At 56.3% G+C, this 26,181-nt stretch overlaps 1 protein-coding gene across 1 annotated transcript; it reads right to left on the bottom strand.

The window, feature by feature from the left end:
• Positions 1–6,798: 6,798 nt before the first annotated feature.
• PROK1 (prokineticin 1) lies at positions 6,799–11,149 on the bottom strand. Its single transcript, XM_062193470.1, has 3 exons — positions 11,078–11,149; positions 8,654–8,779; positions 6,799–6,918 (listed from the first exon to the last, which is right to left on the bottom strand). Exons 1-3 carry the CDS (start codon positions 11,147–11,149, stop codon positions 6,799–6,801), a joined length of 318 nt encoding a protein of 105 aa, XP_062049454.1.
• Positions 11,150–26,181: the final 15,032 nt, after the last annotated feature.

Below are 26,181 nucleotides of genomic sequence, written 5' to 3'. Positions count from 1 at the left end.
GGGTCTAGGTCTTGGGGTACAGGACAAGCACCCACAGGTGATGCTAATTCCAGGGGATGGCTGGGAGACCCCTTATAATGGCACGTGTACACATACACACACATGCACACACACTCACACACATACTCACACACACATACTCACACTCACACACACTCACACACACTCATACACACACTCACACACCGGCAGGCTGTTTCTCCGATGTGGAAGCAAACTGCGGAGCTGCCTGGGCAGAGAATTTGAAGCTGCGGGCCCAGTACCACTGGGAGAGATGGGAACTCAGCCTGGGGCACAGAGAGAGGACAGAGCAGGCGGAGATGGGGCGCGCAGGGTCTGAGAAAAAGGCCAGAGACACGGGGGCAGCACATGGCCTTGCTTCTGATAGTCCCCGGCTCCCCCAGAGCTCAGGGCCCACACGCTGTGAATCCAGCTGTCTCTGCAAGTCTCTGTGGTCCATGGCTCCCAGCAGGGCGCTGGGACATGGCGGCCACAGGCAGCATTTTCCACCAGCACAGACACACACAGGCCCCAGGGAGAGGGAGAAAATGAGTTTCCTGAGCTCCTCCCAGCCATCTCACAGCTGCCGCTGTGGCCTGTCTCGCCCGAGTCCATGACCAGGACTTGGGCCGGAACCTTTCCCCCGTCTTTCCCAGGCTGGGGGTCGACCACTCTGCTTGACTCCCCGGGGGCCTGTGGCGGGCTCCATCCTCCCTTCCCCAAGGTCCCTCCTGGAAGGCGGATAAGCCCAGGTCAGGCCAGCCAGACAGCAGAGGCTCTCAATGGTTAAATTTCTGCACATTCAGAGGGTCCCCACAACCCCTGGTTCTGTAGCGCCAACTCCCTGGCACCCCCTCCAGGCACCTGGGTCCCATCTGGTAGCTCCAGTCCCTGTCTTGCCCCCTCCACCAGCTGGGTCCCAGCTGGGGGCCTCATGTCTGTTTGCCTCCTGGCTCAGGGCCTTGGGGCAGCCAGCCCAGCCCCTCACCTGCAGTTTCCAGGTGCAGGCCTTAGAATGACAGAGATTCCTGCCTGGTGCAGGGCCCGGCTCTCCTTCCCGGACCCACTCCCACCCCATTTCTTGGAATGCCTTTTCCCTGTGGGCCATGCTGGGGACTGAAGCTTCCAGAGACACCAATATCTGCTCTGAAACCTAAGTCTGGGTGGGTACAGCCCCTGGCCCTCCCTCCCCACCATGGCCCAGCAGGCTGTCTGAGCAAGGGTCAGGACCGTACCCTGGCTGGGCCCAGCTCCTCCTAATGGGATCCAGACTCTCGCCCTGGGGAAGGAAGCTAGACTCCCTCTGAAGCCTGAGGTGGCTGACAGGTTGCACAGTGTTTCTGGGGAGGATGGGGGTACACGGACCACCTGGGCCGTGGTCAGAGCTGGGGGGGGGGGGCCTTGTGAATCATCACTCCCTGGTGGCCACCCAGCAACCAGCATTTTCACGTCTTCTGTGTACCCCAGAGCTTGGGATGTGCCTGTGACTGTGGGGTGGGGAACAGTGACCAGCGCAGCCAACTCCTGGGGTAGCCTCAGGAACACAGATGCTTGGGGTGGGGGGAGGGGAGTGGATGCAAACACAGTTGAGCACAGCCAGGACAGCAGGCAGAGCCCACTTCCCTTATGGTTTTTCTAGGAAAAACAAAATACACTATTCCACAGCACGGGGCCTCCAGCGCCCTGCCCATACTGAGCCAACACTCCCTCCTCTGCAACAGTGACAGTACCTGTGGTTGGAGCGAGGTAGCCCAAAGCACTTTGATAAGATCTGCAGATCAGTGTTTCCCAAGGGAGCCCACAGGGAGCCTGTGGCGCTCAGCACAGGCCAGGCCACCCGGGCCTGGCCCTTCATAAATAAGCAAAAAATACCTAAAGCAGTCCCAAGGTGGGGCCGGCATCCATGACGCCTGACACTGGCTTCCCTGTGAGCACCACTTCCAATCCAGCTCCCTGCTGATGCACCTGGGAAAGCAGCGAGGATGGCCCAAGGGTCTGGGCCCCTGCCACCCATGTGGGAGACCCGGATGGAGTTCCAGGCTCCTGGCTTCAACCTGGCCCAGCCCTGGTTGGCCATTGTGGCCATTTGGGGAGTGAACCAGCTGATGGAAGATCTCTCTTTGAGTGTGTGTGTCTCTCTCTGTAACTCTGCCTTTCAAATAAAATAAAATAAATCATTAAAAAAAAATCCCCACGGAGCTTCAGGCATGTCAGACTCCCTTGTCAGCATCTAATTTTTGCCATTTCACGGGTGGAGAAACTGAGGTCCAAGGAGTTTTAGCTGCTTGCCCAGAGCTCCAGCTGGGCTGGCAAGAAGCTGAACCAGGCTTCTGCTCAGGCTGACTGCTCTGTGAACGCAGAGCTGCGCCCCACCCCCACCTGTCCTGTCGGGAGCAGAACAGAGCTCATTCGGTAGGAATTCACTGGGAAACACCGACGGAGAAAACGCAGAGTGACAGGGCAATCTCGGGCTGCCCTTGGCCACGCTGTTTTCCTCTTGGGGTTCGGTTCCCTGGCCGATCACCCAGACTCCTCTGTCGGAAGTGCGCCCACAGCTGCTGCCTCATCAGCACGTCTCTCTGCGTGGAAGCAGTCAGCCTCCTTGTGGGACCTGGGCCCCCAGACCAAGGCCCCTCGGGACTCGCCAGGACCAGAGTTGTGCCTGCCCCACACCAGGGGCTGTGATCCCTGGGAAACCACACCCACAAGTGGCACCAGCAGGATCCTTGCACTAACACCTCCTCCATGCTGCCCAGGACCCACGAGCGGCAGGGACCTTCAGACTTAAAAGTGTCCTGAGCAAGAAGGGCCCTCCTGGGATCTGAGCCAAGTGGTCTCCACTCGACCCCACGCTGCTCCACACCCAGCGAGTGGGAGAGATGGGACAGGAGCAAACGGGGAGGGAGGGAGGGATGGGGACAGGACCACCGACCTGCGGCTGCTGCAGGCCTCACCCATTACGTGGACCCCTGGGAGGGAGAAGTCAACGCCTCCTCCCACCTGAAAGTTGTTCACCGGAGTGATTCGGTGGTGTTAGGATACTGAGTCTGAGAACTGCCCCTACTAAGCACAGGACGGGACAGTATTGCAGCCTTGCTCCTGCCCAGGGCTGGCTGTCCAGGCTGCGGGTCTAAAAGGGGCAGCAAACATCCATGGGATAAACAGAGGACTCAGGCTGAGCGCCCACCTGCACCCACTGGCTCAGCCACTCGGGTGGAGCCTCCACGTCCTCTAGCGGAGGAAATGAAAACATTCCTTACGCCCAAAGAGGTATGCAGCTTAGGTTAGCACAAGGTCATTCTCCCCACCCCACAAGAGCGTCCTATGCAGAGGGCCACGTGTCTTTCTCCAGCAGAACAGCCCCACCTCTGTCCTGGGTGGGCCTGACCTGAGTCCCTGGAAGCCACGCTGTGCACCGGCCCTGGCCGCCCCTGCCCCCACCCTGTGGCCTGCAGCTGCATAGCTACTTCTTCCCTTCTTTTCTCCCTCTGTGGATTTTAACGACAACTATGTGGATTTTTAAACACAGCTTCATTGTGACATAATTTCCATATCATAACACAATGGGGTCATCACTGTGACATCATCTGATATGGGAACCGGTTGGAGTCCCAGCTGCTCCACTTCTGATCCAGCTCCCTGCTAACAACCTGGGATAGCAGTGGAAGATGGCCCAAGTGCTTGGGCCCCTGCACCTACGTGGGAGACCCAGAAGAAGCTCCTGGCTCCTGACTTTTGCCTGGCACAACTCTGACTGGTTGCAGCTATTTGAGGAGTGAACCAGTAGATGGAAGACCTCTCTCTCTCTCTCTCTCTCTCTCTGACTTTCAAGATAAACCCATTTTTTAAATAAATAAATAAAATGCACAACAATGTCTAAGATATTCACAAGGCGGTGCAGCCATCCCTACAATCATATTTTAGAGCATATCCCCAAAGGGAACCCTGAATCCATCCACAGTCACTCCCCCAGCCCAGCTGCATGCCCCACCCATCTACTTCCGTCTCTACGCCCTCCGTATCGTGGGTGCTTCTGGGAGAGGGAACCGCTGAGAGTCCACTGCTGCCCGCCAGGGCCGTCATGCTGCCACAGGAGACAGGGCTGCCTGCGCTTTTCTGGCCGAGCAATGGCCACTGTGAGGCCACCATGTTTGAGTCATCCCGACCTAGGGGGAAAAGGAGCACTGTTTGTGGAAGGCGGTTCTGTGCCTTGCTGTCCAGTTCCTGACCAGAAAGAGGGCATCCCTGAGGGTCTCAGCTAGAGCGCACCCCGGGCCCCTGTGCCTCCCCGTCTGGTGGGAGCAGACGACTCAGACACCCCAGGGAAATCCTGCCAGTCGGCTCCTGGCCTGGCCTGGAGCTGATCTAGGGGCCCAAGGCACAAGGGAAGGGGCACGGCCAGGGCTCCCCCGACCAAAACAGCCTGTGGGGAGCCCACCTGGCTACTTGGCCCTGGGCCTCACTCCCTGGGGCCCAGAGGGAAGGGGCTGTGTGGGAGCCGCAGCCACTCTGCTCTCCATGCCCAGCCTGCTGGAACTGTGCCCACCGCCATCCCGAGTCTGCCTGCACGTGCGCAGGTGGGCCTTCCACGGAACCTTCCAGCGGGCAGATACCCCGCTCTGGCCGTGTCCGTGCTGTCTGCCTGGTCTTTCCTCCTCCGTGGGGAGGGTGTGAACACCAGCTGGACCAGCCTCCCCAGGACAGGGGGAGGATGATGGGAGCCCTCACCTGATGACTGCCAGGGAGGGAAAGAGAGGGAAAGAGAGAGAGACAGAGACAGAAAGAGAGAGAGAGTTGAAGATGAAGGAGCCTGAGAGAGACAGCTCTTCCTGGTGGCGCTGTGTCCTGGGATGCACAGGTGGAGGGGAGGGGCAGTCCTGGTATTCCGACCCCCATCCACCTTACTTTTCTTAACCCTGGAGAAGCTGTGAGAAGCCAATTGCCTAGCCTCTGTCCCAAACTCCCAGCAGCAAGACATCAGCTGCTTCCAAGAAAGAGGTATCTAGGATGGGACAGGGCCTCAGGTGGCAGTTAGTACTTTTCCTGTGGTCCTTGGTGTGACAGACCCTTCCCACAGGTGGAATGGTGGTCCCTAAGCCTCTGGTGGAGTGTGACCTTCCCGGGTTCCTGCTCCTACCCTGTCTCGGCTCTTCTTGCTATTCCCTACTTGCGCCACTAGATGGCACAAGACACCACCAGTTGGAGATGATCGATTGGCCAAATTAAGTTGGCGGCTGTGACTGAAGGGCTTCAATCTTGAAGAGATGTCAACTTCACCTGATCTGATTCTGCAGGGGGCTGGGGCAGGGATTAATTATCCGTTCCTCAAATTTCTGATATTAGAAAAGGAGAATCGGTCCGATTAGACACCACGACGGTTCGGCCCCGCGGTGGATGGGCAGACCGCGCTCCCCACGCGGCGGCGGCTGTGGGGCGGCCCGCTGCCCCGATCCGCCCGCGCTGCCTCAGCCGGGGCCGCTCCCCCGCACCCAGGGGCCCGCGGGCCGCCAGGATTTGGTGGCAGCCGGCGCTTCCTTGAGCCCCGAGGGCGGGGGCGGACGTGGAGAGGAAACTTCACAGCCAGGACCTGCTCCTGAAGCCAGGATGAAGCCCCAGGAAGGCATCAGCCCCGGAGCCGGCGACCAAGTCCGCGAGAGGAGACGAAACCCAGAGGCGTGCGGGGCACCCGGCCTAAAGCCCTTCTCAAGCTCCCCCGAGGGCCAAGGGTGCAGCCTCAGGGACCCGCTGGCACCGCCCACCCCAAGCCTGAGAGAGACAGGGCCCCCAGGAACCCGCGTGTGGGGGAAGCGCCCGGCCCTGCGGGCTCCCTCACCTACAGGGACAGGGTGGCCTGGGGAGGGTGTGGGGCAGGCACGCACCCCAGCTCCCTTACAGCCCCACCCCTACCCCTCCTCCAAGGAGACCGTCAAGTCCACTTGGCCGCAGACACTGGCCAGCAGGAACGCCTGCCCCTCCCCCACTCCCCCGAGCACCCACACACCTTGGTGGGTGCTGTTTTATTCTGGAGTTTGTGCAGCTGGGCGTGCACTGCGGCCTGCTGGCCTGAAAGCCACGCCCTTCTCAGCCCCTGCCCTGTTCCCTGTCCCCTTCCTCCCACCCCAGGGGGCACAGAGACCCGCTGTTCCTTGCAAAGAAGCCATGCAGTCACTCCAAACCCTGCCGCATTGCGTTTAATGGGGAGGCAGCGGGAAGTGGGGGCTCCAATGGTTCCCAGTGAAGATCAGGAGGGGCACAGGCCGGTCACAGGTCACTGGTCACAGGTCTTGGGCTCAGGTCGGCGAGATCACAGCCATCAGGAAGCTGACTGATCGTAATGGTTTCCCCACACTTGCACGAGGGACTGTCCACTGCTGCTGAGAAGAGCTGACCTTGGGCCCGTGGTCTACAAATAAGGACTTAGCCCATCAAAGTCAGACGCTGGGCCCTCAGGTCGGTGGTCAGAGACCTTGCACAAAGGGCATCACATCAGCACCTGTGAGTCTGGCCATGCAGCCGAGGGCCTGTGCTCAGATGCCGGTATCAGGGAAAGGGTGCATGCGGGGTGGCGGGGTGGGGGGTGTCGTCCTCTCCACCCCCTACCGCCTCTCAGCAGGGAAGAAACTGGGCTGGCACTCCTCAGGGCCGGAGCCCCTCGCTGGGACTACTTGTGTGTCCTGGGCAGGGATCAGGTGGGAGCCGTGGGCCAGGGGAGCTGAGGGGAGCTGGGTGCATGGTGGGAAAGGAAAATCCAGAGGAAGCCCCCCGAGGCCCAGCACGTGTCCTGAGAACGCACAGCTCCTAGAAGGTGATGCTCTTCAGGTCCGTGGAGCAGCGGTACCTGCCATCCAGGAACCTGGAGCACAGCAGCTTGGGCGAGCAGGGGCAGGTGTGGTGCTGGCGTTTCCCGAAGAAGGGCCTCTGGGGAGAGAAAAGAGGCGTTGTCACCTGAGGAGGGGGTGGCCCAGCCCGGCACCTGCCCCACCCCAGCCCCTAGCCTGTGGCCCACCCCACAGCACAGCCGTGAGAGCAAGGGTAGGTAGGGACCTGGGCCCGGCGTGGCTGAGCATCATGCCACATCCCACAGCTGCTGCTCACTCGCTCTCAATGCCTGACTCTGCCTCTCAAGTAAAATGGTTTTATTTTTTAAGACTGACTTATTTATTTGAAAGGCAGAGTTACAGAGAGACAGAGACAGAGAGCTACCATCCACTGGTTCGCTCCCCAGATGATCACAATGATCAGGGCTGGGCCAGGCCATCAGGAGCCTGGAACTCCACTGTGTCTCCCACAATGGTGGTTGGAGTCCAAAGACTTGGGCCATCTTCTACTGGCCATCTTTCCCAGGCCACAGCAGGGAGCTGGATTGGAAATGGAACAGCTGGGACTCGAACCAGTGCCTGTATGGAATGCAGGCACTGTAGGCAGCAGTTTAAGCTGCTGTACCACAACACTAGCCCCAATAAAAAAATTTTTAAAGTAACAAATAGCACCTACCACATATAGCTGTAAAGAGTTCTGGAGTATTTATTTACAACAAGAGGCACACAGCAAGCACTCAGCACTTGATATCTCCACTGTTAGTCTGCCCCTCCCCCACCCAGGAATATGGATCTGCAGCCAAACTACCCCACACCCCCAAAGCAAGGAGGACGGCTGGGCTGGGATGCCCCACTCTGCTCCCAGCCCCAGCCTCCCGGCCCCTCTCGGGGGTGGGGGGGGGGGTGACAGGAGGGGAACTGCCAGAGGATGCCCTGAGCCGAGATGAGGTTCTCAAGGGCATGGAAGTGGCTGCCTCGGTGAGCCTGAGTCTCATAGCCAGGCCCTGCCCTGCCCCAGGAAGGCCCCCAGTGGCTGCTGCACCATCGGCCCATTCAGAAGCTAAGGCCCTGTGAGCTCTGTGGCGCCCCTGGGCTGGGAGCTGGCCAGGGCTAGGTGCTTAGGGTGCAAGAGTAGGTGCTCCTTAAAGTGCGTGCCCAGGAACCTCGCCTGCTTCACTCGAGTCTTTATGAGTGCTTACAGGGGGTGGGGGGCTGATTGGCAGGTCTCGTTTTGTGTTCTTGAAGGAAGAGTCCTACAGATCAAACGGCTTGTGGACCCTTTCGAAATCTGCATTTGTCAGATCCACAGGAGACGTTAGGGGCAGTCTGTTCCCTTTGTTGTGCACATGAGGCCCAGAGCAGTTACGCTAACTGCCCAAAAGTACTCAGCAAATGCCGGACCCGGGGTGTCCAGCTAACCTGTGCAAGTGGCACCACCATGTACCCCGGGCCGCTAGCAGGCATGCCCAGCAGCAATGAGATTCGACTCGAGCTGGCATCAGAAAAGCACCGTTCCAGCCCCAGCTGTAACCTCAATCACATCAGATCCGTTCGCCTCCAGGCTGTGCTAGGAGGTTGCAGGTGGCCAGCGTCAGTCCCGCAGAAATGCGCGCACCGATCATCAGCAGGGCACTGAGCAAGGTGGGTACCTTCCTGGCTGCCTGCTCCCCCTCCACGGCCAGGCCTGGAGCAGCCGTAGGCAGAATAATTGCTCTGCCCTTTACCAGCCTCAGCCCCTGGGGACCACGGCCTTGGCTGGAGCAAGGCCCTAGCACCTCCGCATTGTCCCCCCATCTCACCCACACGCCTGCCCCCACTGGGCGACTGTACAGTACCTTGTGGCTGCCGGGGTGGCACTCCTCTCCTTGGCGCCCCAGTGGGGTGCACATCCGCAGGCCACGCAGCCACAGGCTGGCAGCACAGCAGGTGCCTGCCCCACACTGCACATCCCGCTCACAGGCCTGCGAGGAGGAGAAGAGGGGGCTGCTCATTAGTACCACCCAAGAGAACAGGAAGGCGGGGTGCATCCCAAAAGCCCCATGAGGATCCGGCCAGCCAGAGCCAGAGCTCAGCAGGGCGTCAGATCACACAAAGTCCCCGGGAGGCACAGCAGAGGCCAATCCTCTCCTGGCAGGTCCAGGGGTCAGGGGGCGCAGCTTTTCTACACCAGGAGGCACGCATTGTCTTAAGCCGGTGGGGTTGGATAGGCGGGCACCACAGAGAGGCCGTGGACAGCACTCTCCAGCCTGGACCCGACACGCGTGGTTGGCACTGCCTCGGCTCTCACCCCAAAGGCAGCCTCGCCCGAGGGGCCCACAAAGGCGTCTCTCCCAGGGCTTCCCTACAAGCCTCCCTGACCCTCAGGTTGGGACGGAGCCCTCTGAGCTGGGCTCCCCGAACAGGGGTGGAGCGGCCACTCGAGCTCCCTTGCAACAACAGCCGGGGCCTGGGAACGCGGGGTCTCCACTGCTGCAGACACAAGTGGGGCATGAAGGAGAAGCAGCCGAGCACTCCTGGTCCAGAGAGGCCCTGTGCTGCTGGGTGGAGAGCCTCGCTGGGGCTCCCTTCTCTGTCTCCCATAGAAAGACACGGAGCATTTCCGAGGCCGACCGTGTGGGACGCGGCAGGAAGTGGGTACTCCCAACTCGGCCCCAGGAGGGAAAGGGGGGTGCCAAGCCTTTTTGCCACCCAAGGAGGTGCAGGTGGCAGTCACGTGGCTGCGCCCATCTCCAGTCTCATACCCCACCAGCCCCCGGAAGCCCAGGATTAGGGGGAAGTAGACCCCATTTGACCCTTCTCTCTGGAGGGACGGGTGTTGCCGTGCCACTCGTGGAGGATGGAACACGCAGTCCTGAACTTGGAGGCAGATCCAGTCCAGGGAGTAGAGGAGTACAGAGGAGGTTGCACCTGACCCTCCCTGAGAGTCAGGCGTGGGGCATCAGCAGGACGTGGAGCGGGGGGAGGCTGGGGGCTCCCGGCCTCCCCCCAGCACACTGTGCTAGCCACCCGCCTGGCCCTCTCTGCACATCTGCTCTCCCGAGCTTTCTCGCCGCACCCCCACCCCCATGCCTCTGCTAACAGGACACTGTCCCACCTCTCAGACCTGCCTCCTGCTGCCCCTCTGGGGCAGACCCTGGAGCTGGCTCTAGTTCAACCTGGACACCTAGGCGAGCCACACTGCCCGATCCCTCACTGTGGTGACCACAGGACTCTGTTCCCACCCTCCCTGGTCTTTGAGCCCTGGGAAGCCAGCCTGCAGGGCAACACTCATTAGGGACAATTCAGCCGCCACCCTCGTGTTTATGTTGTGTCTCAAAAGCATTCAGTGCCCTTGATGTCTGTTCTTCGTGTGAACTCGGTCTTTTGGCTGAAAGGGAGAACAGCAAGTTTTTTTCTGTGAACATTAAAACTAACCATTCCAGGAATTACTTGGCGTTTCTCTCCTCTGTGTGAAACCTTGGAGGAGGTAGAAGTGGAAGTCAATTTCTCCTCTTTTTCCCTGGGGGCTCTTACTTGGCAAGCTCAATTTCATTCTCAACGCTTCCACCACCCTAACCCACCGTGTGGGCGCCTCGCGGGAGGGTGGCTCCAGGGGAAATCGAAGCCGTATGCCAGTGTTTCAAACGAGAAGACACAGTGCCATGTGCTGGCCTCTGCTGGCTTTTGGGGTCACTCAGACAAATGTTGCTGTCACCCAGTTTTCTCTTGGAACTAACTGGGCATGGGGTGTGGGGCAGGTGGGAGGGACAGCCTCTCTGAAGAGCAGAGACCACAGAGACTAACTTTATGCACGCAGACCCTAAGGTGCCTGAAGTCAGCAGGTAAGGGAAGCTGAAACTGACATGGGGACCAGACCTTTGAAAAGCAAGCCCACCTCCACACTCAAGCTTCCCCTGGGCAGCTTAGCCGCTTGGGAAAGGAATTCTCTATTGCACACTAGGGATCTTCCCGGCACCCAGGGACTAAGCTTCAGATTTGTCAATGCTCTCCCTAATGCATTTAAAACAGGATTTGATTCCCAGGTAGCTTCTCAGAAGCAGAGCCCCCTAGCAGTGCGAGGGCCAGCCCACCGCAAGGCCATGCACACAGTTCCTCTCTACAGTGGGTCTTGCGGCCAGCTCCCCATCTCTCTGCCTTCCGGTGAGCGGAGCCGGAGCCGGCAGAGCCGCCTGCGTGGTCCCTGGGCTCGCATCCCCATCCTGGGCAGCCCCTGACATCTTCCTGACGCCCCAGGGGGAAACGAACGTGTGGGCACTCACCCCGGTGATCACGGCACAGTCGGACACGGTGACCAGGAGGAGCACGATGGAGACCTGCATGGCGCCTCCCATGGCCGCTTGGGGTGAGGGCAAAGCCCAGCTGACTCTGACGCCTCTCGCTTCTGCCCGCTCAGCCTTGTGCCAGGCGAGCGGAGCAGGCCGGGCTCTCGTACCCCGCTACCTCCTCCCAGATATATACGGGCTGCCTGTGGCTGCCTCATCGCTGCTCTTCCCTTCCTCATCACCAAGGCTATTCAGATGATCTCAGAGGCAAAGATGAGACCTGAATCCTAACAGCATCAAAGCACCATCAAAAATAAAAATGGGTGCAGCCGGGGTTTTGACAGTTGCTCTACGTCTCCCACAACCGCAGTGCCTCAGACAGCTCCGCGCACGGCCCTGATGCTCTGCTCTCCGCTGGACAGGGCTCTGACAATGAATTAAGGGATTCACAACATCACCATTTATCCTTCCTTGCACCAAACCATGCAACATGTAGGATTAGTGGTTCCCACACACTGAAGCCAACAAGAATTATCTGGGCATTCACCCTGGGCTCAACACAGAGGTAGCCGAGGAGACACAAGTAGGAAAGGGAGCAGGTGTCTCTTTTCAAAGGTTGAAATTTCTGGGCTGGCACTGTGGTACAGCAGGTTAAAGCCTTGGCCTGCAGTGCTGGCATCCCAGATGGGTGCTGGTTTGAATCTTGGCTGCTCCACTTCTGGTCCAGCTCCCTGCTAATGTGTCTGGGAAAGCAGCAGAGGATGGCCCAAATCCTTGGGCCCCTGCACCCATACGGGAGACCCAGAGGAAGCTCCTGGCTCCTGGCTTCAGATTGGCTCAGCTCCAGTCATTGCAGCTATTTGTGGAATAAACCAACAGATAGAGGACCTCTCTCTGTAACTCTGTCTTTCAAATAAATAAAATAAAATAAAATGTAAAAAAAAAAAAAGTGTGAAATTCCAGAAAGGAGACCCAAGACAGAAAGCAAGTCCAGGCTGATGTTCCCGAGTAACACACGTAAGGACTTGCTGCCTACCGGACTCAGGGGGATACCAGCAAGTGTCACCTGGCACAGGAACCAAAGGTCAGGACACCAGCAAGCACACGGGTCCCAAGCTCTCAGCAGCCTGCAGAGAAGTGAGCTTGGGCTGGGCTGCAGGTTAAGGGCAGCAGGAGCCCCACTGCTTGGCTTCCTGTTTCACAGGGTGGGCATGAGGGCACCCGTATCCACCTGTGCACACACACAGGCCACAGGGGGCCTGGCTGCGCATCTGGCCGGGAGCCCCTCTCGCTGGGGCTGAGCCTGCTCTCAGCCTTCTCTATGCCACACACCCAGGGAACACTCTCCCATTCTCTGTCCGACCACTTCTCCCTGCAAGAATAAAGGCCAGTGTCTCCCAAGATACAGTTTTGCAGTCTGTTAGTGGGTGAGGGCTGCACACACACACAGAGAGACGCGCACACACACGCGCGCGCAACGTAAAAGACTTCCACGATCAAAGATCTGGGAGACACAAGTTCAGCCAGCTCCTCCCTGCTGGATTCTGCCTTTCATGAGCTAGCAAGCATTTGAAATCTCGGGTGGGATTTGGGATAAGGAGTAGTTCTCAACAGGTGAACCCACACAAGCCCTTTTTCTTGGAGAGATGCTGGGGGGCATTTTCCAGGGCAGGGAGAAAGCTGAACAAGCAAGTGGCTGGGAGCTGGGACCCCAGAGGCAGAGCCTTTGGCTTCTGGGCTCATGTTACTCACCAGACCCATGCCCTTGAGGACATTGCTAAACCCACAAAGGCTTGGTTTTCTCCTCTAGGACATGGGGGCAAGAACAGCGCTCACACGGTGGGGGTGGGGCGGAGTCACTCACTGCTTTAGTCTCTGGCTGCATCTTCACCGAGGGCCTAGTGCCCGGGAGGCAGTGTTCTCAGGGCAGGGAATCAGGCAGTGAACAAAACTAGGCTCCTGGGGCCCGCACCATGGCGCATGAGGTTAATCCGCCTGCAGCGCCAGCATCCTTTATGGGCGCCGGTTCTAGTCCCAGTTGCTTCTCTTCCAGTCCAGCTCTCTGCTGTGGATGGCCCAAGTGCTTAGGCACCTGCACCCGCACAGGAGACCAGGAAGAAGCACCTGGCTCCTGGCTTCGGATCGGCGCAGCTCCAGCCGTTGCGGCCATTTGGAGAGTGAACCAACGGAAGGAAGACCTTTCTCTCTGTCTCTCTCTCTCACTGTCTATAACTCTACCTGTCAAATAAATAAATAAATAAAACTTAAAAAAAACTAGGCCCCTATCTTCTCATAACTTGGACTCTGGTTGGGGAGGCAGGTAGCAGACAAATAAGCAAACAGATGTGCAATAATAAGGCCAGGTGTGCTGAGCTCTGTGACAAGGGAAGGCCATGGGTTAATCTGCCCCTTCATCAGCATCCCACATGAACACCAGTTCAAGTCCCAGCTGGGAAGTGAAAAAGTGAGCTGGGAAGTCTGGAGGAGAAGCCAGTGCAAAGGCCCTGTAGCAGTTTCATGAAAAGCTGGGAGCCAGGTGAGCCAGGGAGGAAGAGGCGGGTGTGCAGCCAGAGCAGGACATCAGAAGATTCCAGAGACCACCCCAGCCTGCCCGGAGCCCCCAGTCTGGGAGAAAAGGGCCCCGTGGATAAGAAGCATTCTGCTGGGTGTGCGGAACAGCTCTGGGGCCCTGTGCTGCCCTCCGGCCTCTCCCAGATCTCCGCCCACTCACAGCCGCCTCCCCAGGCCCTCCCACCACACACAAAGCTAATTACCCACACAATGGCAGCCCGGAATCCTGTTTCGAAACAGGCCCAGTAACACGACTGAAAGCCTTGTCTCTGTCTTGAGTCCTAGCGCCGGACGAATTAGTGGATGGCAGGCGAGGTGGTGACTTGGTGGTGAGCTCAGAAGGGACTCTGGGGAGCTCTCGGGGCAACAGACCCGGCTCTTGGCTCGGTCGCTCCATTCAACCAGCTAGCCGAGGGCCTTCCGGGGGTCGGGACCGGGGCTTCACAGTTGCTGGGTCCCATCTCTCTCTAGAACTTAGAGTGTGCCTGCTCCGGGGCACAGGTGGGTTCAGGGCACTCCTGAGGCTTCTGAGCCGTGATGAGGCTGCTTTGTGGCTGACAGATGGCCGAGACTGAGCGGGCAGGAGCTCCAGGAGGCCAAGGCCGGACGTCAGCATGCGATGAGTGGAAGGGAATAGTGGAGGAAACGCTGACAGTGCTGGAAACACCCCCTGGTGCCGGTGGGAGAACAGCAGCGGGAAGACGCTGGGAGGCCTGCCCGGGACTCCTGCACACCTGCTGCACAGGGCGTGAGGGTAGGCAGGCAGCAGGTGCGCAGAGCATGCCTGTGGGCGGGCTGTGTCCAGGTCACACTGCAGACTCAGGCCTGGTCCCATTTCTCGGCTTTACGTGATGCCAGTGTCACCACTTTCCAGGACCATTTGTACAGGTCTACGTGCACAGGAAGGCTCACTTCATGGGCCACCTTCTCACAGACATGGCCTGGTCCCCTGACTGTTTACCTTCACCCATAGAGGAAATGTGACCCAGACAGGGGACAGGTGCTGAGACCCCAGGGAGTCCCTGTCTGGGGACCACACAGCTCCTGCACAGTGTGGACTACTGAGTCTTCCTGATTGAGCACATGTGTTAAAAAGTATTCACTTTAGAGGTCGGTGCTGTGGCATAGCAGGTAAAGCCGCCGCCTACAGTGCTGGCATCCCATATGGGCGCCGGCTCAAGTCCCGGCTGCTCCACTTCCGATCTAGCTCTCTGCTATGGCCTGGGAAAGCAGTAGAGGATGGCCCAAGTCCTTGGGCCCCTGCACCTGCATAGGAGACCTGGAAGAAGCTCCTGACTCTTGGCTTTGGATTGGCGCAGCTCTGGCCGTTACGGCCATCTGGGGAGTGAACCAGCGAATGGAAGACCTCTCTCTCTCTCTCTCTCTCTCTCTCTTTCTCTTTCTGCCTCTCCTTCTCTCTCTGTGTAACTCTCACTTTCAAATAAATCTTTAAAAAAAAGACCCCAGTGTGTACCCATGTTCTGTTGCTTACCTTGAAAAAGGACAGAGGGAAGCCGCTTCCTGAACTCTAGCTTCCTCTTTCCAGGCGAGAGAGCCCACCCACCTAGGACCCACATTCCTGTCCCAGCATCTGCCAGGCTGAGCTGGGCAGGGTGAGTGAGAGGAGACAATGTCTTCCTTCCACACATCAGCGTCCTAGAGCCCCCCACCTCCCCCACAGCTGGGAACCCGGGCATCTCTGTCCCCGGCTGCCCTCCCCCTGGCCCTTGTCAGGAGCCGACAAGGTCCACTGGGAACACACAAGTTCAAGGTCTTGGTGGACTTGCCTTTTTCTCTTAGGCTCCATCCTCACTGCTCTTTTCTGGACCTGCCACCACCCTGGCTGGGGATTATTGCCCAACAGAAGGCTCCTCCCAGGAGGTCCTGGCTCTGTTGCTGCAATGGACTCAGCCCCAGGGCTTTCCCCATGTGACCAGCCCAGCGGCTGACAGTCCCCAGGGGACAACCTCCACCCAGGCCTTTCTGGAAGTGCAGCCACACCTGGTGGGACCCTCAGTACAGGAATCCATGGCTGTGTGTCCTCCGGGGCACAGGCTGCCTGCCTGCCTGCCTGCTGCCCTCAGGCCTCAAATGGCCGCGCCCGCACCAACCAGGAGCTGAGCTGATCTGAATCCAGGATCTAGGAGTTTCTTCCAGGTCTCCCATGCAGGTGCAGGGCCCAAGAACTTGGGCTGTCTTCTACTGCTTTCTCAGGCCATGGCAGAGAGCTGGATCAGAAGGGAGAAGCTGGGACTCAAACTGGCGCCCATATGGTATGTTTACACTGCAGGTGGCAGCTTTACCTGCTATGCCACAGCGCCAGTCCCTTGCACTAACTTTTAAATGAATTTCTCTTTACTAACTGTAGGCCATGAACCACAGAGTGGTTCGTATTACCTGTGACTTTGTCACCAACAGAACAGGCAGGTGTTTAAACATCATACTCCTATTGCTGCAAAAGACACCGCTCACATTTCCGCTCTGCTCACCACTACAGCAAAACCATGGCAGTCCTCAGGGCTCCGGCTAGAGTATGTTACATGATGGACTAGTAAAGAAGCACTTACGGAAGCCAGCACTGTGTGCAGCAGTATAGCAGCTGCCTGCAGTGCTGGCATCCCACGTGCACGCTGGTTCATCCCCCAGCTGCTCCACTTCCAATCCAGCTCCTTGCTAATGGCCTGTGAAAAGCAGTAGAAGATGGCTCAAGTATTTGGGCCCCTGCAGCCATGTGGGAGGCCCTGATGAAGCTCCTGGCTTCGGTCTGGCCCACCCATGGGTGTTTCGGGACCTTCGGGGAGTAAACCAGCAGATAGAAGATCTCTCTCCACCTCTCTCTCTCTCTCTCTCCCTTTCTTTTTGTAACTCTGACTTTTAAGCAAATAAGTTAATCTTTAAAAAAAAAAGTACTTATATGACCATGTCACAATTATGCACTTAACATATTGTGTATTTTGATAATTGTATTTCTATATAATTGACTTTCTTGCTAATCCTGCATATTTTATGTTATCCGTTTTAAAACTCATAATTTTCAAAGGGGTCCATAGAATAAAATAGCCAACAAATACCTCTACTCTACTCTGAGGTAGAATGTGAAGACTTAGACAAAGAAGAAAAGAATTGTTAGAGCTGGCGCTGTGGCATAGCAGGTAAAGCTACCACCTGCAGTGCTGGCATCCCATATGGGCACCAGTTCGAGTCCCAGCTGCTCCACTTCTGATCTAGCTCTCTGCTGTGGCCTGGGAAAGCAGTAGAAGATAGCCCAAGTCCTTGGGCCCCTGCACCCACGCGGGAGACCTGGAAGAAGCTCCTGGCTCCTGGCTTCGGATTGGCACAGCTCCAGCCTTTGCAGCCATCTGGGGAGTAAACCAGAGGATGGAAGACCTCTCTCTCTCTCTCTCTCTCTCTCTCTCTCTCTGTCTCTCTTTAACTCTGCTTTTCAAATAAATAAATAAATCTTTTTAAAAAATAAAAGAAAAATTGTCTTAGAAGATTGTTACTCAGGCTAGCCATAAAAGAACTTTAAAGTGGACAAATCTGAGTAAATTGTCTTAAAGAAAAGAGGAGGAAGAGACCAAGGCAGAGGAGTGACAACCAGAACAAGAGGGAATGGGTGGTCCCTGTGGTCTGGAGGAATCACGGGGATTCAGCACAGGGGATGCCAGGGTCTCTCCGGCATACCTTAGTCCAGGAAGTCCGTTAACAACAGAAACGCCTTGCTCACAGTCTGGGGCTGGGAAGACCACGATGGAGCTTTTGGAAGTTTCTGTGGCTGGGAGGAGCTTGCCTTTGCTTCTCGGGCAGCACGTCCTGCTGAGTCCTCCAGAGCTGAGGACACGGATCCCTCGAGGACCTCACCACTGTCCCCTGATGCCGTTACACGGGGACCAGGAGGAGCACAACATCCAGACCCAGCAGGGCTCCACCCACATGTAAGGGCCACAGGCAAGACCGGCTCCTGCCCCTTTCTCAGAAGGGAGGAGAGAACTTCCACTTTGCTTGTGGCCCTGTCTAAATAATGATGGAGCTTGTGGACTCAAGAGGCTTTGATGGCCTTGGCAGCTCATGACAAGAGCCTCAGGTGATCACTGACGTCATACATGAGAGTGTCAATTGTTAAATCAACAACAGGAGTCACTGTGCACTTGCTCCCCATGTAGGATCTCTGTCCTTAATGTGTTGAACTATGAGAATGAATGGTAAAACTAGTCTTCAAACAGTACTTTATACTGTTTGGGTGCAAAGTGTTGAAATCTTTACTCAGTATAGAGTTGATCTTCTATATATAAATATAATTAAAAATGAATCTTAATGAAGAATGGGATGGGAGAGGGAGTAGGAGGTGGGACAGGAGTGGGGGTAGGAGGGTTTATATAGGGGGAAGAACTGCTATAATCCAAAAGTTGTACTTACGAAATTTATATTTATTAAACAAAAGCTTTCTATTAAATAAAACAAAAGCCTGGTTCCTAAGGTTGACTCCAGAATACGCACCCCGGGTCCCTGAGTGCCCCTAACCCATGTCAGTGTATGCCCTACGCTAGCTCATCTTCCGCACTCATCCGAGTTCAACAAAAGCCAGGGGCCAGGACCACAGGTCCTTAAACTTTGGTCAGTGCCCAAGTTACTTTGATCTCAATCGTCCAATCGGGTTTCGAACGACTGCAAGACTTTCTTATTCTACAACTGGAAGATGTAAATACCGGAAGATATCATCGCAACAGAACCTGAGAATAAACAGCCCGACAGCTGGGGCCATGGCCCAGTCTCCATCTCTGGGCCCCAGGAGCTCCCAGGCCCAGCCGGGAGGCTTTCTCCTTTATCTCTCTCCACATGCCTCTTCTTCCCACCACCCCGAGTTTGTAACAGGAGCAGAGACGTGTGCTCTTCGTCCTTTCTCCCCACAATCCACTTGGTCTCACTTCATTCCCATGCACCCAGGGAGCCGCTTTCTCTAAAAGACCCTTGTCTTTGCAAATACAAAGTACCATTTCCAGATCCATACCCACTTGCCCTTTTGTGACTTTGGCTCAGGTAATGGCTACAGCTTGAATAGGATTTAGTTCCCAAACACATGCTGGACCTGAATTCCCAAAGCCATAAAGTAGTGCGCCTGAGTTTAGAAACTTAACCCGGTGATGGTATTCAGGAGGTGGGCCTACCTAGGGGAGGTCCTTTGGTCACTGGGGGCGTGGCCCTGGAAGGTAAGAGAGGGTTGGTGCAGCCATTCTCTCCACTTCCTGGATCATCCTGTGATCCTTTGCACATCCTCCACCACTGCCAGCTTCCGGCCCCACTGGGTGGCCAAACCCTTGCGTCACACCAGATCTCAGGCCGGGAGCCTCCATAACTGCGAGCCAAAATGAGCCCCTCCTCCCAGGTCCTTGTCTTAGGTGTCTCATTGCAGAAACGAAAGGCTGGCTGATCCACATGGCCACTCTCTCCCCTTTGAACTCCCTCCAACAATTCCTCTGCTTCTCTCCATCCCTTCAACAAGGCTGCTCCCTGCAGTCACACCCAACGGTCTCCTAGCCCTCCACACCCTGCCCACGTGAGCCTCACCGCCACCTTGGTGCTGGTTTTCTCAAATGTGTGTTCCCAGCCCCAGCCATCCCAGGATCCCGGCCCATGTAGCCAATAGCCTCTTGGACGTGACCACATCGACACCCCCGACACCTCCTGCCAACCACTTCTCCATCCTCACCCCTATACTCACATGGCTCAGGGTGCTGCGTTGTGAATAGAACCCAGTCTGGCTGGCTTTAGCAGAAAGGGAACCTAACAAAGATGATTGAGGAGCTCAGTGCATTGTTGGCTGTTGTGAGAACCGGGATGGAGCGGAGCATCCGAGCACAATGCCCAGAACCACAGCACAGAGCTGCCCAAGGAGGAAAGGGCCTCCCAGGGCTTCCTGCTGACACCCAGCCCCTGGGGAGCCCCCTGCTTTGTCCGTGTGGCAGGCTCGCAGGGGCCATCCATATGTGAGCCCAGATCCCAGACCCATACCCTTCTGCTGGACCAGACTCCCAGCCAGATGCAGGGACAGTGCCCCGAGCTCCCCGGTAGCCACAGGTCACAGCTGCCTACTGCCACCTTCTTCCTGCTCGGTTACTGGCACCACGACACACTCTGCAGCCGGATCTGTGAATTTCCTCACATCAGTTCTTCTTGGACCTTGTCTTACTTTGTTTCTGCTGCTGTAGCAAAACACCTGAGATTGGGTAACATACAAACAATGGAAATTCATTTCTTCCAGTTCCAGAGGCATTCTATATGGGCACCAGTTTGAGTCCCAGTTGCTCCTCTTCCGATCCAGCTCTCTGCTAAGGCCTGGGAAAGCAGTAGAAGATGTCCCAAGTCCTTGGGCCCCTGAACCCACATGGGAGACCCAGAATAAGCTCCTGGCTCCTGGCTCCTGGCTTCAGATTGGCACAGCTCCGCCATTGCAGCCATCTGGGGAGTGAACCAGCAGATGGAAGACCTGTCTCTACCTCTCTGTAACTCTGTCTTTTAAATAAATAATCTTTTTTTAAAAAAAAAAAGAAGAAGAAAAGAAGGTCTTTGCAGATGGAATTAAGGATGTTGGGGGCCAGCACTGTGGCATAGCAGGTAAAGCCAACGCCTGCAGTGCTGGCATCCCATATGGGCACCGGTTCAAGTCCCGGCTACTCCACTTCTAATCCAGCTCTCTGCTAAGGCCTGGGAAAGCAGTAGAAGATGGCCCAAGTTCTTGGGCCCCTGTACCTGCATGGGAGACCTGGAAGAAGTTCCTGGCTCCTGGCTTTAGATAGGTGCAGCTCTGGCTGTTGCAGCCAATTGGAGAGTGAACCAGCAGATGGAAGACCTCTCTCTCTCTCTCTCCCTCTCTCTCTCTCTCTCTGCCTCTGCCTCTCTGTAACTCCACCTTTCAAATAAATAAATATTTTTAAAAATATAAGGATGCTGGCATGAGATCATCCTAGATTATTTGTGAATCCTAAATCCAATGGCAAGAGTCCTTACAAGAGATGGGAGAGGAGAAGACCACGTGAGGACAGAGTGAGAAGTTCAAGGTGCACTTCCACCAGCCTGGGAGTGCCGGGAGGTGCCAGAGCCGGAGCAGGCAAGAAGGGAGTCAGCCTGGGAGACTTTGTAGGGAAGGCGACCCTGCTGCCACCTTGATTCAGACTCCCGGCCTCTAGACTTGTGAGACAACACGTGTCTGTAGTTTTAAGGCGCTAGGTTTGTAGCCAGTTATTAGGACAGCTGAGGGAAATTAGCACAGACTCAGAGGCGCTCTGCCCCAGGTCTCACCCCTTCCACCTGGGACCAAGCAAGCCAGGCCCTGGTCGGCCAGTGCAGCTCTGAACGCTGAACCCTGGCTTTGCTCACACACACCCACTGCAGCGAAGACTTCCCCGTGGAGCAAAGGTTGATCTCAGCGCCCCACCCTTACCCCAGGAGGGAACCGGCTTCCCAAGCACTCCTGAGCTCTGCCCTGCAGCTGCACAGCTCATGGGCAGACTCCAATCATTAGTTCCCATCGATCTTGGGGCTCCTCTTCCCTCTTTTTTTTTTTTTTTTTTTTTGACAGGCAGAGTTTGACAGTGAGTGAGACAGAGAGAAAGGTCTTCCCTCCGTTGGTTCACCCCCAAAATGGCCGCTACGGCCAGTGATCTGGAGCCAGGATCCAGGTGCTTCCTCCTGGTCTCCTATGTGGGTGCAGGACCCAAGCACTTGGGCCATCCTCCACTGCCTTCCCGGGCCACAGCAGAGAGCTGGACTGGAAGAGGAACAACCGGGACAGAATCTGGCGCCCCAACCAGGACTAGAAAACCCGGGGTGCCAGCGCCGCAGGCGGAGGATTAGCCTAGTGAGCCGTAGCGCCAGCCGCCTCTTTCAATTTTTATTGTTCTAAAAGGCAGAGAGATGGACAGAGATCTTCCATCCACTGGTTCACTCCCCAGATGCTTCTTCTTAAGCAAGCACTGCGAAAGTATAGCTGAGTCAGTTAGTTAGTTAACTAGCTAGTTGGCTACCTAGTTTCTCAACCTATGCTGAGAAATGCTGGGACACATTTCCCTGGTGCCCGGTCACCTTGAACAACCTCCTTCATCCTGATCCTAGAGTCGTTGCAGCGTTGCAAGGGCACCTGCTTTGCCGACCAGAGGGAGGTCAGACCAGGGGGACAGAGGAAGGCCGGGAAGAAGCCTGCACAGAACATACACTGTTCCCTGTCACAGCTCCCCAGCACCCGCCGCCTGGACGCCACCAGGCATATTCACCCCCACGCTCCGGTCCCAAGAGTAAATACAGAGAAGGAGCCTGGGCCCAGACAGGGTGTGGAAGAGTCTGCGGTCACACAGCTGAGACAGCCCAGCTGTGGCAGAGGAGGAGTAAGGCTCGTGACACGGACCTGCTGGTGAGTGCCAGCCCTGCCACCCAAGCCTGCTAGGACGCCCTTCCTCCTTCCACCTGCACCTTTGCCTCCTGTCTCATCTCCTGTGTGTCTGAGGGGCCGAGGCGAGAGCTAGGCCAGCATGGAGTCTTTCATAGGAGGGGATGGAGCTCTTCACCTGCCAGAACCCTCATCACGCAGCCAGAATGTTGCACAGAGGCATTGTCTTGTCCTAACAGAGCCGTCTTCTCGGACCGGGAGGCTGGGGGCTTGCTGGAGGAGCCCAGGAAAGGGGGTGCAGCCAGGCTGGACCTGGGCACGCATGGGGTCTGCGCCTCTTGGCCAGCATCAGGCACAGGATGGAGGTGCACTTCGGCAGGCCACGCAGGCAGATGAGCTGGTGAGGATGGCAAAAGGGGCACAGCTGGATGCTGATAAATTCTACCTTATCCTTGGTCCATCCGCTTGTGAGAAGGCACCTGCACAACCAGCTTTTACTATGCCTTTATTATCCATTGTACTAGTGCTATCATTATTTCAATGTAACCTAAAGTGTAACCACATTAGCTTGTTAGGCAACCATTAGTAAAAAGAAGCAATGCTAGATGTCTTTGACTTTATAATATGTATTATGTTAGATGTTGAGCTAAGTAATCCAGTAACTATATTAAGTTGATTATTGTATGACCCGAACCGCTGCCCATTCCTGGCACTTGCTATTGTACACTCCCCTTCCCTCCATCTGGCCAGATGTGACCCAACCCTGACCCAGGTCCAGGAATGTAAACTAATTATCTATACCTATAGGGTTCAAAGCTTTAGATGACAACCAGCCACTACCCCGGAGTCAGCAGCTGCGATGTTGGGACTTATCAGAAGTGTCAACTTGATCTACAGCATCCCCTTAACACTTGCTTGTACATGATAATAAAAACTCTGTAAGAATTAGGCTTGGGGCTTCTCGGGGGGCTTCCTCTCCTGGAGGCACTGAGAGGCCCGAGTTCGAACTCGCAATAAAAACGACCCTGCTTATTAGCTTCAACTTCGATCTCTGGTGGTGTGACTTTCGGGGGACCACGGACTGCGGGCATAACACTTGTCTCCTCTGGGGTTTCCCCTCCCTCCCCAAGCCAGGCTTGTAATGCTCTCCAGGGTCAGCGTGAGGGATCTCCCCGGGATCCTGGGACATGAGAGGAAAGGGCAGAGCACACAGCCTTGAGCCCAGGGCCAGACACGAAGAGTGTGGCCTCCGTGGAGCTTTCCCATGAGACCCAGCCCAGGAGAAAGCTCAGGAACCCTTCCAGCCTGTGTTCCCCGAGCACGGGGACCAAGGTTGAGTTTGGGAGCTCAGCTGAAAGATTAGTAGCTGACTCTGTGGCGTAGAAGGTAAAGCCGTGGCCTGCAGTGCCGGCATCCTATATCGACCCCAGCTGCTGTTCTTCTGATCCAGCCCCCTGCTAATGCACCTGGGAAAGCAGCTGAGGATGCCTGGGCCCTGGCACCCATGTGGGAGACCAAGAAGAAGCTCCTGGCTTCAGCCTGGCCTAGCCCTGGCCATTGGGGTTCATTTGGGGAGTGAACCAGTAGATGGGAGATCTCTCTTTCTCTCTCTCTCTCTCTCTGTAACTCTGCCCTTCAAATAAATCAATAAATCTTTTAAAAATAATCATAAAAAAGAAAGATTAACAGGGCGATGTCCTGCCCTCCCTGCCTTACCACCCCTCGGGTCCAGCCACCAGGCTCCTGGCCCAGGCTTCCCCCTGCATCCACCATCACCTGGCAACCTGCAAACACTGCAGCTCCAGATGGGGACTCTCAGAACCCCACTCTCTTGCTTCCTCAGCACCAGGGAGTGGCTGGGCTGCCTGCGGGCAGGCAGGGGGAGCTGCTGGGGCTCAGTCTGAAACGCAGCCACCCCAGCAGCCGTCTGTTGTGCCTGTGATGGAGCCGTCTCAGGCATTATCTGGTGTAGCGCTCACAGCAGTCCTGAGATACATCATCACCCCATGTGACAGGCGAGGAAACCCAGCGGAGCGGTTACTCAAGGTCGCACAGTAAGTCTGCCCTCAAGTCCGCCACCAGGAGGCGCTGCCTCTTACGTACAAGACAGACTGCTGGAAAGAAGATGCGAGGGGCCGATGCTATGGTGTAGCAGGTAAAGCCACTGTTTGCAATGCTGACATCCCTATGTGGGCACTAGTTCAAGTCCCAGCTGCTCCACTTCCCATGCAGCTCCCTACTAATGCTCCTGGGGAAAGCAGTGGAGGATGGGATGGAGTTAGGAAGACTGTCATGAAAGTGTTGAGCTCATCAGGAAGGGACTAGAGGAGATTCTTGCCCACAGTGTCCTTTGAGATCCTGAGACTAAACATTCACATGGACAACGACCAGATCATAGCCAACGCCCATGGCACAGCAGGTCTGGAAGAAGGCTAGGAGGATAATCAGCCCCAAAGGGTCAGGATAGTATTTATAACTGACAAGTTCTCACTTCAACTTAGAACAAACCAAACCCCAAAGCAATCACACAGGGGTGATCTGGAGCTCACTGGCCTGCAGCCTCCAATCAGAGCTGCCTCATTTTCTCACTGTAAGCCTTTCCCACTCCCAACCTGTCTTTGACAGTGACAGTGGCTGAATCCCTTGCTACAGCAAGGTCAGCACAAATAGAATTTGCCTTTCTCATTTGATCTGCATTGATTTCCACTCTCCTTTCGAATGCTAAGATTGAAACGAATGACTGTGCATGCGTGTATATGTGTGCACATATCTGTGTGTGTGAGTGTATTTGGGTATGAATGGGCTATGGCCATGTATGTGTGTATGTGGTTGCATATGTGTGTTGGAGGGTGGGGTTGTGTGTGTGGGTGTGTGGAGGGTGTGGATGTTGGGGGGATGTGGGGTTGTGAGTGTGTGTGTGTGGGTGGGTGTGTGGAGGGTGTGGACATTGGGGGGATGTGGGCTTGTGAGTGTGTGTGTATGTGTGGGTGTGTGGAGGGTGTGGACATTGGGGGGATGTGGGGTTGTGAGTGTGTGTGTGGGTGGGTGGGTGTGTGGAGGGTGTGGATGTTGGGGAGATGTGGGGTTGTGAGTGTGTGTGTGTGAGTATGGGTGTGTGGAGGGTGTGGATGTTGGGAGGATGTAGGGTTGTGAGTGTGTGTGTGTGAGTGTGGGTGTGTGGAGTGTGTGGATGTTGGGAGGATGTAGGGTTGTGAGTGTGTGTGTGTGAGTGTGGGTGTGTGGAGTGTGTGGATGTTGGGAGGATGTAGGGTTGTGAGTGTGTGTGTGAGTGTGGGTGTGTGGAGGGTGTGGATGTTAGGAGGATGTAGGGTTGTGAGTGTGTGTGTGTGTGTGTGTGAGCGTGGGTGTGTGGAGGGTGTGGACATTGAGGGTATGTGGGGTTGTGAGTGTGTGTGTATGTGTGGGTGTGTGGAGGGTATGGACATTGGGGGTATGTGGGGTTGTGAGTGTGTGTGTGGGTGGGTGGGTGTGTGGAGGGTGTGGACATTGGGGGGATGTGGGCTTGTGAGTGTGTGTGTGTGTGAGTGTGGGTGTGTGGAGGGTGTGTGGATGTTGGGGGGATGTGGGGTTGTGAGTATGTGTGTGTGAGTATGGGTGTGTGGAGGGTGTGGATGTTGAGGAGATGTTGGGTTGTGAGTATATGTGTGAGTGTGTGTGGGGGGGTGTGTGGAGGGTGTGGACATTGGGGGGATGTGGAGTTGTGAGTGTGTGTGTGAGTGTGGGTATGTGGAGGGTGTGGATGTTGGGAGGATGTGGGGTTGTGAGTGTGGGAGTGTGTGGGTGTGTGAGTGTGGGTGTGTGTGTGGGTGTGTGGAGGGTGTGAACATTGGGGGGACGTGGGGTCGTGAGTGTGGGTGTGAGTGTGGGTGTGTGTGGATGTGTGAGTGTGGGTGTGTGTGGGTGTGTGGAGAGTGTGGACATTGGGGGGACGTGGGGTTGTGAGTGTGGGTGTGGGTGTGTGTGGGTGTGTGGAGGGTGTGGACATTGGGGGGGCGTGGGGTTGTGAGTGTGTGTGTGGGTATGTGGAGGGTGTGGACATTGGGGGGACGTGGGGTTGTGAGTGTGTGTGGGTGTGTGTGGGTGTATGTGGGTGTGTGAGTGTGTGTGTGGGTGTGTGGAGGGTGTGGAC

The sequence above is a fragment of the Lepus europaeus genome, chromosome 5, assembly GCF_033115175.1.
Source record: "Lepus europaeus isolate LE1 chromosome 5, mLepTim1.pri, whole genome shotgun sequence".
Taxonomy (NCBI): Eukaryota; Metazoa; Chordata; class Mammalia; order Lagomorpha; family Leporidae; genus Lepus; species Lepus europaeus.
The sequence above is the reverse complement of the archived record's forward strand: the minus strand, read 5'-3'. Positions and strand labels throughout refer to the sequence as shown.

What these genes read in the sequence shown, in the direction of transcription:
- PROK1 (XM_062193470.1), bottom strand. Translation starts at nt 11,149, where the DNA reads ATGGGAGGCGCCATGCAGGTCTCCATCGTGCTCCTCCTGGTCACCGTG. An exon ending in ACTGTGCCGTGATCACCGGG is followed by an intron (nt 8,780 to 11,077) that starts GTGAGTGCCCAC and finishes TCCTCCTCGCAG; the next exon opens with GCCTGTGAGCGGGATGTGCA. An exon ending in GCCACCCCGGCAGCCACAAG is followed by an intron (nt 6,919 to 8,653) that starts GTACTGTACAGT and finishes TTCTCTCCCCAG; the next exon opens with AGGCCCTTCTTCGGGAAACG.